Source organism: Venturia canescens, chromosome 7 (genome assembly GCF_019457755.1).
Source record: "Venturia canescens isolate UGA chromosome 7, ASM1945775v1, whole genome shotgun sequence".
NCBI lineage: Eukaryota > Metazoa > Arthropoda > Insecta > Hymenoptera > Ichneumonidae > Venturia > Venturia canescens.
Window position 1 is genome coordinate 10,433,236 of NC_057427.1, and position 17,450 is coordinate 10,450,685.

Consider the following 17,450-nt stretch of genomic DNA (forward strand, 5'->3'; position numbering starts at 1 on the left):
AAACGATGCTGATGGGCGAATTGAATTCGTAAGGAGAAAAGTGCTTAACAAAAAATTAATAGGCGTCGACGACCTTGTAGCCGGTCTTGAGAAATGGCAACCCACGACGTCTAATCACTGGCAGTTAAGTTAAAAAACTCCCAATTCCCGCAACGATCGAATCAACTTCTTTGTTTGTGAGCTAACCCCAATAAGTTTTTACGACACATGAAAATCGATGCGGCTGTCAACCGCGTTCCAACGTACTTTCCATTCCATCGATGTTGAGAAACGTTCGTTGCGTTGGCTCGAAATTTTGATGAGCACGATCCGATATCTCGTTTCCTCTGTATTCAGTGGCTAAAATTCGATAAATGCAAACTTGTAAATCAACACGTTTGCGATAGGGGCTTGTAGATTTAGGGTAGATCTTGCGCCGCAGTCAGCATAACTTTGAACATCGTAATGTAGAATATATATTGCGCGTGGGAGGCTGGTGTGTTACGAGTGCGATAAAGTAACCTCGAGAGCTCTTTCAAGATCCTCACACGTATGCACCGCGTCCAACTATGAGGATATATAAAGCCCCGTCGATCAATCAGCAACCTTAGGAACAATGATGGCATGTGAATTCGCGAGCTCTCGCGAGAGCGGATCCTCAAATTTCTCAGATAAATTACGTCCCATATGTACCTTCGGGTCTAGCGGTTACCATATAAGCATATTTCGAAGGTCTGTAACAATGGAGAAAGAACGATCGGAGAGTCGAGATTTCGTACGAACGATAGATTTATCTCGTTGCAGCGAGTCACTCCGTCGCACTTTGTCCCATTGTATCCCCCCATTCACGGATTCAACCAACGGCGAGTTGGTCTATCACAGACTCATTTCTTTATACGCGTGCTAAAAATTGGTGCTAATTTGGATTATAAATTGTAGCCTTGATGCAAAGGAAATAAATATTGTTATAATCAAACAGTGATGCCAAGTTCCATCGAATCAAAGGTATGTGTCGAGCAAAGTGCCCCTGCTGTTTCTCAGCTCGTTCTGTAACTGCGAATACTTGGTGCGAAGTATCGATAAATAAACTCGTCTTCGAGGCGTACTAAATAACCCGGCCAAGCAAACACGCTAATTGCAGTTACCGAGCATTGACACAGCTCAAGAGAGTTTCCAAGTTTTTTTGCGCTCCTCGAGAGAGCAGGTCAGTGAACGAAATAAACTGATGCCAGGAAGCAAGAAATGTTGGGTGGGCGGAAGTGCTACTGTCGTATGGGGAAAAAAATCTAATTGGTCAATCGAATATGATCTCAGACTGGTGCGAGAAACTCTTCGAGGCCGAAACCTTCGAGCCAACTGTCAACGTCGAATACAATCACGTCAGTATATACGTACTGAATTGCAGCATTAATTCGAAGCAATAAGAATTGTCCTATCCACCATACTAAAACGTCCAATACCCATAACTTTTATTGAATAGACTCAAATAAGAGTCTTTTTCTTCGTAAGCGTAGTAAAAAATCTTTTCAGTCACTTTAAATGTTTATATCGTTAAGTTTGCTTGGGCAACCCCGAAAAAAATACATGGATAGTAAAATGTCACACGTATTCGATGTATATTCGTGTATTTATCACAGAATTTACTATTTTTATTGTAAAAATTTGTGATTTACAATATATTTCCGCTCATCAGTAAGTGCTAGTTTGACAGGATGAGTAACACTCGAAAACAAAACGAAATATAGTTCTCACGTGCCTCACTTTTTGCTATCCACATATAAAGCTGTTTAGAATTAAATGGAGGAAAAATGGGAAAATTAAAAAAACAATAATCGGTGGTTAAATATTTTGAAAATTCTTGAAAAACAATAAATTCCTCACTATAAAAAAACGAGTCCGTTTTATCTGTGTGAGCGTGAAAATTTCTTCGAGAACGAGGTCACCTGAAAAAGAAGGGTGGAGCTCAAAAGACATAATTTACTTTTTGTACTCGGAAGCCTCGCATTGTCTTGAGAGCAGCAAGAGTCGGATCGCAGTGATAGTGTATTCGAGGAAAAATCCTGCAACTTAAATTAGATGACATCGGGCACGAGCGCGAGTATCTGTCAAGCTTCTAGAGTTATCTGATTTCCTTTCCTTTTTCCTCGCCCTCCCCCATTCGAGTTCTCCTTTCCTCTTCCTTTTGTTTCCATCTCTTCTCGCCGTTAACTTTTCCTCCTCCATTTTCGCCGCTTCCCTGCTCATTTTCACAATTTCTCATTCTTCCACCGTTAATTCGCGCAATTTTTCCATCTCTTTCTCCCTTCGTATCGCTTAAATCTCACTCTCTGTTTCTCTTTCTCATCGTCAGAAACGCGTGGAGCAGCAAAGTTCGAAGACTCTCGAGGATGCGTCCCTCAGCAGTCGACTGAGGAGGCACGAGCGCAGGCAACGTCGAGGAGACAGTTACGTACAGGAGTGAGAGGTGTATCATGAGGATTCGCGCAGGAAAGACATAAGGCGAGCGAAAAGACAAAGACGCAAAAGGCGCGTCGCACAACGTAATGTGTGTATATTTACGTGTACAGACATATCTAGTACGCGTACACGGAGGACAGAGGTCTCTGGCAAAGGGAGTTGGCCCCTCTTTCCCAGTGAGTTATCTCGCTCTCGCTCTCTCTGACTCTCGTGCACGTAGAGACCGTTGGACTTTTCTGATCCACCACCACGTCCTCTTCTATCCTTGCTTTTCTCCTCTTCGAATTCTCAACTCTCGTCGAGGAGGCGATGCAACCGTCGAGGGAGATCACCTCTTATTAGAGATCTCAGGCTATATAAACAAGGAGTTACCGTTACAACGGCCAGTTGCTTAAATCTTTTATCGAGCGAAGACAGTGTGATCGGTGCAGGAAAAAGACGAGAAACAACAATCGTGCTAATATATTGTGGTTTTATTATCAAAAAACTGGTAATTCAGGGGCCTCGAATGATAATAAAAAGCTGCGATACTGTCGACACGTTGAAATATACGGATTAACGATCAGGATATCGAATCGTCAGTGCGGGACCTGGTTTTACGGGCTTTCCTCCTTTTTTTCGTTTCGAGCCACTCAGAGAAAAAGCCTTTCCGTTTTTCTCCCGATAATCGATGACCGAGAGAACGAGAAACATGTTTCGAATTGAGGTACGTCCACGCTATCGGTCAACCGCAAACGTGCTTCCGCAATAGTAACCGCCGATCTCCTCCGCTCCTCTGTATATTTACATTTATAGGGCGCTTCGTGACGAATCGAGTCCCCCGAGACTTATTTCAAGGATTTTTTCATTCCAGTGGAAGAAAATTCGGAGAGAAAAGTCTCGTTCTTTTCGTTATATCCGGGCCTTAAATTGCGAGTGACACTTTAGTTCGTGCGCGGGAGTGAGTTTCGGCCATGATTTTGCAATGTTTCAATCAAACCAGCCATTCCCACGAGCTCGTATCCGAATTCACGTTTTGCCGTGAAACTTTTCCCATCTCCCCCCCTCCCCACCCCCCGCTCCCGGAAGTGCCCGAACGCGGATTTTTTTATCCGTAGAACTTGATATTTTTCGTTGTTCCAAATTCCGCATAAATTTTAAATTACGGCTGACTAATTTGGCGTGGAAAACACGACGTGCGAACCGTCGAGCGATATATTTGCCTGTATATGGAAATTCGCCATCAGCAATACGATTCTCGAGTACACAGGACAAAGTTTCATCGCGGTTCATCCCGCTGAGAGGGAGAGTGTGCGGTGACCAGAGATGAGGGCTGGAGTAGGTTGAATGGAAACAACGAATGTCAACATTTCAACGAATATTCGCTATCATACGATCCCACGGAGCATGTACATTCCTCAGCTGACTATCGAAGAGGCGCATTTGCAACGAGCTTTCGATGTAACTCCGTTCCACGTTACTCAGCCTCAGCCATGTTTTACCTCTCGATAAACGTTTCCCTGTGTATTTATATAAACGCGACCAATCCTCAAATTTGCATTCGATACACCTGTGGTACAGAACCTAAATGCTTCTATACACATGTATTCAAATACGCAAACGTGCATAGATTCGATATCAAACAAAAGGATGTAAAGAGCTCGTTTTTGGGAAATAAAGGATGCTTCGAGGAGCCCTTTTGTTTTACAATTTTCTACTATCGTACGAGTGTGCGTATGATCGATACTAGAAAACGTCGAGTTTTCACTCGGATTGCGATGCAGGTGAAAAGAATTTCGTTATATTCTCTCTTCGAGTATTCTCCTTCTCAATTGTCGCACACTGTACGTTCGACGATGTACGACCTCGGCATGCACATTTCGATTGGTTCGGGAGTGTTCGTCGGGCAGAGCGAATGCATGAAGATACCAAAGAATTTTTAACGCCCAATGGCGTTAAAACACACGCTTGTTATTTTTCCGATAGTTTTCCCTTTCGCGTATTAAATTGATTCTTCCGATGATGCTCCAGAGCTCTTGAGCCTTTTAATATTTTCGTTTACGATACATCGAACGAGTTTATTCCTCCGAGTCCCGATTCAAATGTCGCACGAATGCGCTCCCTGCGCCTAAGCATCGCAATTACAGTCTATTTGTTCATCAAGCGTACCGTGGATTCATTTCGATCGATCAAAGCAGGCTACTTTGGCCTCGAAAGTTTTACTTTATCGCGTAAAAACGTCGAACGAAAACGACGAAAATAACTTGTCCGAAATCCCATCGGCGGAGTCTCCTCAAAAGTTTTGGTACGGCAGCGCGTTATCGATTAAAAAAACCGAGTGACGTTCCCCGAGCGATAGAACCACACGCGTTCGTATCGCGAGAAACAAAATATGTATAAAGCGTGTGTAAAAACTGTTCAATAAAATCGTACTTCAAAAGAGAATTTCTATTGGAAGCAGTCCCAGAACTTTCTCAATATTTCACCGCGCTGCTCCAGCCGCCGTGGCTCCATAGAAAATCTATTTTGCACGAGCACGAACCGAGAACACGCCTCACCTAACAATTGTTAGTAATTCTTTAAACAAATGTCAATAGATTCTCAAATACGCGGTGACCTGCAAAGCCCTTCCGTTCATCGTCGTTGTGAAATACTCACTCAACAATACCGCGAGAAAAGAATTGCGATGGAGAGAGAGAGAGAGAGAGAGAGAGAGAGAGAGAGCAAAAGGATACTCCGTAATTAAAAAAGTTGGGAGCCTGCATTTTTCACCAGGTTTCGGGCGGCCCCCGCGGAAGGGCGCCGTTTTCGTCAAATAAGCGACGCGTACGTAAATTCCAATTGAAATTTGAATCGCCTTATAAACATCCGTGCGAATGTGGAGTCCTTTTGTGTGCGTGTAGGTCATGTTTAACTACCAACTGCGCTCAGCGATGCGATCCACCGCGACGCAATGCCTCATAAGCATGGACTTTTCACAATTCCCGTACGTTTTCATGCACATCGGGACGCGTATTCCGTGGTCGTGCCAAGACGCGTGCTCTACTCCGACTCGGGAGCAAAACTGGAAAGAGAATGCCCCTTCTCTCGGGGAATTCTCGATCCACCTGCCCTCGATTCTCTCCGAAGTTAGCGAGGCGAAAGATAGTAAAAATGGGCGAAGCGGGGAATGAGGAGGGGGCAGGAAGAAAAGGAAGAGTTGATAGGAGCCACTGGGTCACGTGCTCGTGAGCCCACGAAGCGACGCGAGCTCTCCTTTTCGTTTCCCCTCCCCTTTTCCATGTTAGGTATGCGGATACGTATGTAAAATGTTCTTGAGTCGAGAATCGATCGGGGCTTTAAAATATTGGAAATTGGGCGAAATTTACATTGGTAATTGTCGGTAATTAAAGTTCCGCGAATCGTTAGGGGGCCCTTGAGAAAAGCGAGGGACGTTTACGAGTCAAGCATACGTAAGTTGTGTCGAGGCGGGAGAAAAAATAACAGAGGCTCTGAGTCACGGTTGGAAAAGTTTGGCGAAAAAATTTCACGAATTTGACGAGCTTCGCAAAAAGCGAGCCCATGTTCCCCCCACTTTGATCAAAACGACTCCCCTCGATGCCTCAAAGCCTTCGAAGTGTTCTCCAATTTATAGCTGCCAAGGTGAGAACAAGAAAAGACTTTTGTCACCGGACCCACTTCCCTTAACGTGCTCTGTACAATCCCACGCTAAGGTAACGCGAAGAAAACTTCGAGTCTCAGGTGGACTCGTGCATTCGAGAAAATCCCGGGGAGAGCCGCGAGTCACGCATATTTATGGGTGAACATAAATATCATGAAGCCTGAGACTTTTTATACGAAACTGATGGACCCATCAGACTTTGTGCGTCATTCCCGTATCGATCGATCATTATTTATGAACATACGAAACTTCTGCTTTGCAATATAAAAACCATTAAACCTTCCATAAATTGGTATTGTAAATTGCATTGTACTGAGCGATTACTTCCGAATTGTTTTCAATCGAGCGCTCGCCTTCTCCTCCTATTAATTAAGGGGTTTACTCCAATTAGAATTTCCTAAAAAGCCATTTTTTTTATTGCCTTTTTCGAAAGTATACACATGCAAAAGTATCGTACTAAAATTTTATAAAGATCTTTTATAAAGAGCAGTCCAAGTGTACTTTTGAGCGACGTTTACTTGGCTTCGTTTGGTTTAAACGCGTTTTTCTCAAAATTACGTTTTTCGACGGCTCGTTGATAAAATCTCCGAAACTATTCAACCGATTCTCACCAAAATTTTACCACGCGTTCTTTATGACTATGGCTGTAGCGCGAATCATACGAACTTTGAAATGTTTAGTGCAACTATTTGTTTATTTGCAAAAAACGATGAAAAAAACGTGCTTTTTCGTAGTTTTTAGAATAATGAACGCCTATTTGTCGTTTATGAAAAAACAAAATCGTATGATAATCTAAAACCATTTTTATTTTTTTTCTCCGATCATCCGTTCCAGATATTTTATCAACAGCGCACAGCCATTTTTTTTGGACCTGTCTCCTCCCCCATTTTTCTGTACGAAAACTGAGTAAAATAAAACCAAAGAAATTTTTTTCTCTATTTCAAGAGTGTATTTTTTAGAACTAACAATTTTTGTACCCTCATTTATAATTTATACAGATCAAGAAAATTCGTCAAAATGGTCTTTTTCTTGCCCGTCTAATTAAGGTAGGCCCCTAAAAAACCGACCGACCTAATTGAACTTTAATATTGGTAAATAAGTTTCCTTGTTGCTGTTACGTAAATAACGAGAAAGCAGAGGAAAAGTATTCGGAAAATCGAATAGCAATGGAGCCCGAGAAAGCTCGAAACGTTTTTACAGGTCCTCGATCTTAAATATAAAAAATTAGGAGACTTCGAGGCCGAGCGTGCAACGGTTACTGCTCGATATATAAATACCCAGGATCGTATATAAAAACAGAGTTCATAACGGACGTGGAAACACGATATACTTGTGTCGTCGATGCTCCCGCTGGTGTATTTTTTACAGCCCCGTCATTCGGAGAGTATCTCTCGTAGACCAGCAGTCTTAAGGAGAGATATAGTTATAGGAATAATCTCGCGTCCAGGAATTTCGTACGTAGCAAAAGAAAATGAAGGAAAAGAGGAGGCGAAAGAAAAATAAATAAGTCGAGTGCGATAGTGTCGCGAGGAATAGGACGCGACGTGTGGATTTATACACTGGCAGAGTTTAATCTTCTTCGAGTTTTATGGATGTCAACGATGAAGGGCAAACGAATTAATCACCGTTGGTACACGGGGGATGAAAGACTGCGAAGCATATCTCAATCTCGACGATAATAAAAGCTAATATCGTATTCGTGTATCTCTATTCATACGGAAAAAAAAATAGTACACACTGCGCTGCCCGGAGGCCCGGAAAAAAGGACTGTTTATTCTCAGTGAGGAGTGAGCGAGAAGCTGTTGCAGATGTAGAAAATGGGAGAGTACACGAGCGGAGTTTACGACCGTCGCGTTAATAAATTACTGGCCGCGTATGCCATTCCCGACAAATACATTCGATTGGCTCTTATTTACATTCATATATTTATCAGCGCGATATCCTCAAAGTCGGTAAATATCTTATGAATTATTAACAGCTCTGACAGACGGTCTTAACACCGCGATAAACTTCGCGGCGAGTCTCGGGAGCCACCGGTCCAGCGAGCATTGTTGCTCGACGTTCGGTTCGTGACTTTTCAAATAATCGTTTCTGCGTGTTGCCCGAGCATCGGTTATTTCTCCAGAGATTTCTTTCGCTCGCAATAAATGTTGGTACTAAAAGTATGATTTTTTATGGAATTGGATCGAGGCAGTTCGAACCGACGGGGTGATTAATGGAATGGAAATACCGACGGTTTGTCTGTGGTCAATGAGACGTTTCCATGTTCAGAGGGCAACATCAATAACCGCAGTCGATTTGCGCAGAGAAATAATCACCGTTCGGCGAATATCTCGTCCTTTGCTCCCGTTATTTTGAGAAAATTCGATAGAACAAGCGCGGGAATTGGAGATAAAAGAGACAAAAGTTTTTCCCGGGACAAGAGCGCGGCGGTCGTCGTAAAACTAGTAAATATATGCTCGCCTCGCAGGAAAAACAGGTGAGTCGATGTTCGAAAAAAATCCCAAAGACGCGGTGATAAAAAAGTTGGCTAAGATGCGAAGAGGCTTAAAAAGGGGGGGGGGGGGGAGACTGGATTTTAGTTGGCTATCTTTTACTAGGTTGTTAAATATTTATGAAAAATTTTCATAATTTACCAAGTTTTTCCGGCTCAATTCCCTCTCGTGTCGAAAGGTAAAGAGCCCTCGGGAGAGCAACGAGGAAAGTCAGACCGGGAGAGAAAGAGAGGGACCTATGAGAGACTCGCACAGAAGGAGCGAAAAAACACGCTTGAGGGAATAAAAATTTGTAACATTTTTTCCGTCTTAATTCTTTGGCGTAGCACAAAATAAGCCAGGATCGGTGAAACGCTCGTGGGCACAACATTCTTCCAGTTCATTATTTTAACGTCACGGGCATACACGCCGAGAAAAGTTGCCTCAAATGCACAATCATTGTTTTTTCATAACCAGCATTATTAACTCCACCATTTCCTTTCACTTCGTAGCTTAAATATTGAAGAAAAAAAACGAATGATTATTCATCGAAGGAATATGGAAGATGCACAGAAAAAACTCGGTCCTCGAACTCAACAAGCAAGATCTACGAATTTTGTATCATTGTAATCCGAGTTCCACACTTGTCTCTAATCCTCAACGAAAGTAGCATTTCCAACGCGCATTTAAGACTTCACCCCCTGTATGGCTTCGGTGCCATAAATAGTCGAGTAACACATCACCGTTTCGTCATGCATGCAGCAGGTGTGCCGAAAGAACGATGAGTTTGATACCATCTGGGTAAAGAACAACATTTCGGCGAGTCGAATGAAAATAATTCATTCGTACGATCCGCAGCACGAGACAACGTAACCTTTTTCTGAATTCCATGTTCGGAGAATTCGTTAATTACGTAGCTCGATCGAATATTTCGGCTTGGAAATTTGAGTTGGTTTGAAATTTTTTCCAAACTTTTCACGACCAAAATAGATCGGGACGTTACAGGTTTTGTAATAACAATTAAGTTTCGAGTCATTTTTGTAGTGATCATCCGAAGATGATTTACAATGAATTTTCTTCAGACATCTCACGTCGATTTATTCTCTCGACGTTTGAGATTTTCATTAGAGAACATAATGGACAATTTGAGCTCAATAGGTAAATAAATTAGTCACCGTAATTACTGTAATTAACGTCGAGTTTTTCATTCACCTCGGCAGCTGACGTTATTGATGATGTGCTGGACAACGATGAGCAGCGTCTTGGGTGATCTACCGCCAGGCACAAGACGCAACACTTATTTGCCTCCGGAGCCTACGAAAGGATACAATTACAACACGCCGAGCGTACCTTTCCCGAGGCCAACGCCGTCATTTCCACCAGGGCCGCGTCCAACCCCTTCGTTTCCGCCGGTCACGACGAGACCCACCAACCGCCCGGGCACGGGTCCGACGACTCGACCCTTCCCTAGTCCAGGCCCTAGACCAACTCCGGGGACGAGGCCAACGCCCGGCGGTGGTGGATACCCTACTCCTGGACCGAGGCCGACGCCGATCTTCCCCGACTATCCTGGACAACCGAGTAACAACAATGGAAATCACCTCCCACCGGATGTGAGTTCAGAATTGTTTAGTTCATTTTCATCATCGTTTTTGCTGTCACTCGACTTGTGCCTGAAAAAATCGAGTGGATTAGCTTCATATTTCCGTCGAATTAGCCATCCGAAGGCTCAAAAGGAGGCTACGCGAAGCCTCGTTTTTTCACAACACCATTCGAATGAAAATGCATAAACAAATTCCGCAACGTTGATTTCTCCAACTGCAATATTATTAGCAATTTGTTCCACGTCCATTTTACGAATTCGCGAATTATGCAAGACAAGGGGAAATCATGCGCATAGAGGCAGTTGGGAAGCAGAGAGGAACGCTGTTTTCTCATCCAGCATGAGAGGTGATCGAACGATCGTTCGATCCGCGAGTTACTCTCTCACGTAATTCTCGACGCCGTAGACCTCTCGCGCGGAATATGTAACTCGATGTAATCGTTTTTCCATCGTCTTGAGGTGATGTGCAGTTTGCAATATCGCGCAGTGTGATCACTGTTAATCGCGGGATAAAGCTGGTCCGGAAACCAAATCGTGGGTCGTTTCATTATTTCGAGTTTCCGTGTGCCGGGTTCCTTCAAAGCCGTATTTTTTTTGACACTTCTAATTTTCTAGTAGCGAAGAATCGATGAAGGGTGGAAACTGATATTCCTTCCAACGAGCCTCGTCACTGCTTGGACTGATAAATGCCTAGTTCGTAGATCGCTCGAGGCTATAAATTGTTGGAGATAAAAAAAATGTACAATTGTAAAAGAGAGTTCTCGCGTGAACGGAGAAGCGAGATGAGGGGGGCGCGTCGAGTGAGTAAATCGATGGGAGATTTTATCTCTTCGAATGCACGGTAATTGCCAGAGAAAAGTGAAAAACGACGGTCACATAATGTAGCGATAGCTCATAAGGAAATCTTGTGCTTTGTGGGTTGTGTCGGTTCGCGCGTGGTAATAAATTGAAGAAAAAGAATTGATTTAATACCGTATTACACGATCGCACTTTCATCCTCATCATTTCGAATATTACAACGTTCAAAGTTACGCGCGCCCGCTCGCCGGATGATCAAAGAAACTCGGTGTATGCACAAACGCCGATCGAAATACTCAACGTAGGAAGAAAGAAGGGAGAAAGAGAGAGGAGGAAATGTACGAGAAATAATCGTTGCTGGTAGCGATCCGTTGGATGAGAAAATGTGGAATAAATTCATTGAGGGCGAGGTGACTCAGCGCAATCTCTTCTCCACGCCTTTGCAGAAATTCTTTCGATCATAAAGATCATATGGAAAAATTTATAGCTCCTGAAACCTTACATAATTTCACTATCGTCAGGCATTCTCCATTCTTTTCACCATTTTTTATCCGTTTTTCCTCATCAAACGGTGCCACTTTGTTAAGAGGTCTACCCTAATTATAATTTTCAAAAAATCATTTTTTTACTGAATTTTTCGAAAGTATACATATTCAAAAGTATCGTGGCAAAATTTTATAAACATCTGAGCAGTCCGTAAACGCGTTTTTCTCAAAATTACGTTTTTCGACGGCTCGTTGATAAAATTTCCGAAACTATTCAACCGATTCTCGTCAAAATTTTACCACGCGTTCTTTATGACTATGGCTGTAGCGCGAATCATACGAAATTTTGAAATTTTTAGTGCAACTATTTGTTTATTTGAAAAAAACGATGAAAAAAAACGTGCTTTTTCGTAGTTTTTAGAAAAATGACCGCAATTTTGTCGTTTATGAAAAAATCAAAAATCGTATGATATGCGCTACAGCCATTTACCTATCGAATCTAAAACCATTTTATTTTTTCTCCGATCATCCGTTCCAGAGGTTTTATCAACAGCGCACAGTCATTTTTTTTTTGGACCTATCTTCTCCCCCATTTTTCTGTACGAAAATTGAGTAAAATTAAACTAAAAAAAATGTTTTCTGTATTTCAAGAGTGTATTTTTTAGACCTAACAATGTTTGTATCCTTATTTATAATTTATACCGATCAAAAAAATTCGTAAAAATAGTCTTTTTTTTGCCCATCTAATTGGGGTGGTTAAACGATAAACTTTACGTTTCAAAAGTCATCGGGAGTCACGAAAACACTCGAAAGTGTCTAACTTCGTCCCTTTTCGCTCCCCGAAACCTTTTTTATTCCCTTTTTCCTTAAACATTGAAACTAAATCAAGAATAATGACGCACGGCGATCATCAAGCAAACCCCGAAAGATTGCCCGATTGCTCATCCTCACAGCCATTCCAGGAGGAAAATTATGAATCGTTCGTATCTTTTCAGCATCCTGATCATGTGCACGAGCCTGGTATGCCGTTCGATTTCAACTACGCCGTTAAAGAGGACGCCTTTGGGAATGATTATTCGCACAATGCGATAAGCGACGGTGACGTTACCAGAGGCGAGTATCGGGTACAATTACCGGACGGACGCACGCAGATAGTGCGTTACACGGCCGATTGGAAACACGGATTCAGTGCTCAGGTCTCTTACGAAGGTACTCCACGTCTCGATCTTCAACGACCGCCGGGCCAAGGTGGCAACTTCCGCGGATACTGATACCGACCAAAAATTGTGCTACAAAATTTTATTTCGCAACTCGGTATTATTACGATAATTATTATTTCCTTTATTATAAATATTATTATTAATATTATTATTATTATTATTATTATTTTATATAGATATTTACATAATTATGAAGATTTAAATATTGATCATGCGAAAAACGCTTTGGAAAAAAGGAATGAAAATACAGAAGAGTATTTGCCCGACAAATTGATATTGGGTCGAGGAATATCTCCGGGGAGAATATTTTGTAACTGAAAAACTTCGTTATCTCAGCCGTCCTAAGTAATTCAATGCCAATTACCGTAAAGGATTAAGAGAACGTTACGTTTTGTAAAATCAACCGAAGAGATGGACCTGAGGATGTAAAATTTATTCTGGAATCGTAACTGTGAGTCGATAAACTCATGAAAAATTAGCGATTAATATTCGAGGACGTAAAATAAGGGAATTTATAACGAATACGAAATAAAGAAAAAAGAATAATATAACGAGCGTCGCCTCAATACGAGAATCTTCACAGACCTCGGGGACCGCAGTCTCTCTGTTGAACCGAAAAGTTTCTTACGTTAAATAATTAAAGCAAGGCGGGCTGGAAGAGAGACGATTGCACGAGAGAATCGATAAGGAGGACGAGACGAGCAAAAACGAAATGAGATAACCCGAAACAAATGTAAGATTTCTTGAACGTAACTGCAGTTATAATACACGTGTAACCGGGACGGTAGAAGATGTCGTGAATATCACGTGCTCGAGGTCCATGTGCGCCGTCAACGAGGCAAAACGAGCCATTCGGCTGGTCACCGAACTATATACGAATCACGATAAAGACGAGGGCGGGCCGATTAAAGTCGAGACTCGAGATTACACCCGGGGGGTCTTAACAAAGTACACGTCGTTACAATGCAGAACATGGAAGTGTGCACAGGGTGTCGCGGAAACCGGCTCCGCTCGGCCCACTCTCTATATACGACACCGTGAACGTCTTCGCGCCAACAGCTCGAAAAAAAATCCTCCGGAATTCTCCCCTCGAAATCTCCGATCCTCATCGTCTCGTTGTTATTCTCACAGAAATCCACCGGCCGTGCGAATAAGTTTGCGTTTCGAGGTTGGCGAACTTGCAGCTCCGATCGACCTTTGGAAATAAGAAGATCGAGTTTATGTGCTGCGAATGTACCATTTGGACTGAGAGTCCTCACGAGTCGCTGGGATACTCGCGCACTTTTAGTACCGAGCGCGGGCCCGCGTAACCTACACAATTGCACACATCCTCCTGGCTCTCTCGTGCTGCATGCCTTTCTTCTTCTCCACCGCACTCGGGTTCTGTCGTTTATGTGAAACAATAGCCTACCTTGAAGTCCCGCAACTGTGTACGGCGTTGCTCGCTTACCAGCAGTTGTATTTGGCATTCGGGTGTTTATAATTATGGGTACGCAAGTGTGAGCTCTCGGCTTTGCTCTTTCTGGAGACGAGACGAGATTCGCACTGGCGTAGAATACCAAATATTTGGGGTGAGTACTTTGGCGGGTGCGCGATCGAAAAAATCTGAGGACATGGCACACCGACGAGCACTCTTCCCCGCACTTTCAGCCGGTTTTCAAGTTTTCTTTTTGTCCCCCTACGAACTGAAGTCTCGGTCGACAAAACACGTGAGCTAATCTCAACGACACGGGCGCGCGCGCACACAATTGCACACGAGAGAGATGCAGAAAACTTACTTTCACTGCTTCGTGGGAAGAGCGAAGTGAATTCTCTCAGGCCATTACAGCGGTTTTCATTCCGCCGTTTTGCTCCGTGAGCTTTGGAAAAACGTCGCGCGCTCGAAGCGAGTGTCGAGCAACCTTCGACGAGCCCTTTCACATTTTCGGGCACTTTCCCGTCGCTCGTCCGATCAAATTGGTGCTTCGATGCAACGAATGAAGAAATCTATCGCTTATCATTTCTCTTGGATCTGTCGGACGACGGAAAGTCATGCGCCGGAAGTTCAACGCGAAGTGAAGTTTAACGCGTTGCTTATCAACGTTTTTGCTCCTCAGGCTCACCGGCCCATGCACTTTTCATCACAAATTTCAACCGTTAAATTCGCCACGGACTTTCGACGAGTCGACTCTGGAGCAAACCTTTCGAGCTTCAGCGCAAATCCGCAGCAACCCGAGACGTCCGTGCTGCCTGCATTTTTAACGCGCGGCAGCCAACCGATCGAAATCCGAATGCGGAAATACCCTGACAAAATTGGCATTCCGTACGTGACTGTAACGATGATTATTCGACAAAAGTGAATCGAAGACACGAAGCGTGCGGCCCAATCGTCACACTCATTTCGCTAAAATACGTTACCGAGCTATTTTGCGCAAATTATATTTCTTCGAGAGAATTTTTAAGAATTTCAACTTTTTACCATCAACGTAATCCTCAAATTGACTGGAAAAATATCGAGGCAAGCCTTCAGTAATGCGGCGTTTCACACACATTTTTACTCGCGTTTATTTACTACATTTTCTCATCTCCGATAATTGTGTCCAATAAAAAAAAAATAATATTGTAGAAACGGTAAAAGCGTCGAAACAAAAGTAGCAAATTTCCGTTTTTCAGATATCTATGAAACGGCGCATCGCTTTGAAGAGTACAAAATTGTACATTCGTGAGACACGGTAACGCATGACAATTTTTCCAATTAGTGATTCGTTTTTTCCGCCCCTCATTAGAATGGTATCTCGCGTTCCTCTCATTTCGCGCGCGACTCGCCTCGTTCGCATGTCTCCATTTGTAACGAAGCTGCTTGTAATTTGGACGAGGGAATGGAGCAAGCCTTGTGATAGTCTCTAATCAAAACCAAGCCGCGCTTGATGCTCTAATTGCTGGTTGAGATATTTCGCATTTGAAAGAAAAAAAGGGTTTTTTTCTCGATACCAGGTACCGCAGCTTGAATTAATTCGATGTCCCAGAGCTGCAACATTTTTTACTTTCTTCTCAGCGACGTCGATTCCTCATGAGAATTTGACCGACCTGCACGCTTCGTTTTCCAAAGAGCCTCGAGAAGCGCTAATTGCGACGTTCAGCTTTTCAATCGAAAAGAATCTCGAAAGCATTTCATCAGTGTTGGTGAAAAAAATATTAAATTGCACTAAGCTCGGTGGCCGGAGTCAGCACGAATTGTGTTTTATGAACGAGAGCAGCCTCTGTTTTTTGATGTGTCGTTCCGCGTCTCGGGGCACGTACATGAAAAAACACGAATCGGAGGAGTAAGAGGAAGAGAAAATGAGAACGAGGGGAGCATCGCTGATGTCTTTTGGGCGCCGTCAGCTCACGGTGAACGCTAAAAATCGGAGCATTTGGCGAGAAGCTCGCAGGAAAGTTTACGCCCACGATAATGTTGGTAGGCCCTCAAATTATTGGCTGTAACACAAATGAGAAATTAATTTTTCTCCCTCAATGGAATATCGAGTCCACGAATAATTCGAGCGCATAACAAGAAAAAATAATGAGGATTCGTCGCGATCCGTAGGATGTAATACGACTAAATACGAAAGAGGATCGATCGCGTGAGTATTTGTCTCTTCAGTTATCGCTTGAAATGTCAACAATCGAGTGAATTTACACCCTTATACATATGCACAAACGCTCGTAAACGTACATATCTGTATACACAAACGCGTGTGTCCACCGGTGTATTAACGTGTAGTCAACACGTTAATTGGTACACATGCGAATGATCTCGTTTTCCTATTGTCTCCCTCCCACTCGCTTCGCCAATTAATGACGTAACCGGTTGCCCATCCTACGTGATTTATTTACAGCACACGATCTTCCTATCTATTTGGTTTTATATAAACGTGTGTGAAATCGCATTTCGGATTAATGCATTTTTCATTGGGACCATTTAAATTTGCATTCGACACGCTCGAACGCTCGTAATGTTACGCTAATCCTTTTTGTCCAATCATTTTACTATCTCTATATCTCCACGTGCTCATATTTCTATATACAAGTTCGTACGTATCCCCTGTATAATGGCTTGCCAACGCTCGCGATTACATCTCCATTTACTCCATTGATACAAATGCAGCTGCAAACCGGTAAGGTATTTCCGTCTGTAGGTTTGACTACTTATGACTCGAGAATACGAATTTCAATCAATATTTCATGGCAGACTTGTGCGATTCGCGATGTATATTATATGCGCCGCCAGAAACGGACTCTTTTGGATGCTCTGAAACTTTTGGAATCTTCCTGATGCGCGACGAATCGTTAGAAATTCCCATGTCGAAAATGGCCCGGAACGTGCTCGTGACGTCGAGTGGGGAAGACCTGTTTTCTTATTTGGGATATTCTATTTTGAAGTATCACAAAAAAGAAGAGGAAAAACGACGAAAGCTTATCCCACGAGCCAAGTTTAGGATCCACGAGAAAATGTCAATTTTCTTTGTGAAACTGAAAAGTGTGCGGAAGTTTTTTGTTACAGCTGGAGAACCCGCCGGTGCAGTCTTTCAAACTCTTCTCATACTTCGGACTTTGCATGAAAATAAATTTCGATAAAAATTTACAAATTCCTGTCCATTTCCCTAGTCGACTTTTCAGGGAATTATTAATGTTCGAATAACAGCGAATAAAAATGAAAACATTTGATCGATAGACTGTGACAGCAGCTCGCGCGGTTCGAATTACTACCTCGTTCATCGATCTCGGAATAAAATCGATCAGAATAACAAATTTTGTGAACTTTGTACGTCGGAC

At 42.9% G+C, this 17,450-nt stretch overlaps 1 protein-coding gene across 3 annotated transcripts; it reads left to right on the plus strand.

Annotated features, from left to right (window-relative positions):
* The first annotated feature begins 2,814 nt into the window (after positions 1-2,814).
* LOC122412997 (pro-resilin-like) lies at positions 2,815-12,926 on the plus strand. 3 transcript variants are annotated; one of them, XM_043423053.1, is made up of 4 exons: positions 2,815-3,142; positions 9,771-10,163; positions 12,432-12,750; positions 12,833-12,926. In XM_043423053.1, the coding sequence occupies exons 1-3, from the start codon at positions 3,107-3,109 to the stop codon at positions 12,705-12,707; spliced, it is 705 nt and encodes a 234-aa protein (XP_043278988.1). In that variant the 5' UTR covers positions 2,815-3,106; the 3' UTR covers positions 12,708-12,750; positions 12,833-12,926. The 3 variants fall into 3 exon arrangements, with proteins under 3 accessions (XP_043278988.1, XP_043278987.1, XP_043278989.1); XM_043423052.1 differs by having other exon boundaries at positions 2,816-3,142; positions 12,432-12,926; XM_043423054.1 differs by lacking the exon at positions 2,815-3,142 and adding an exon at positions 8,151-8,555 and having other exon boundaries at positions 12,432-12,926.
* Positions 12,927-17,450: the final 4,524 nt, after the last annotated feature.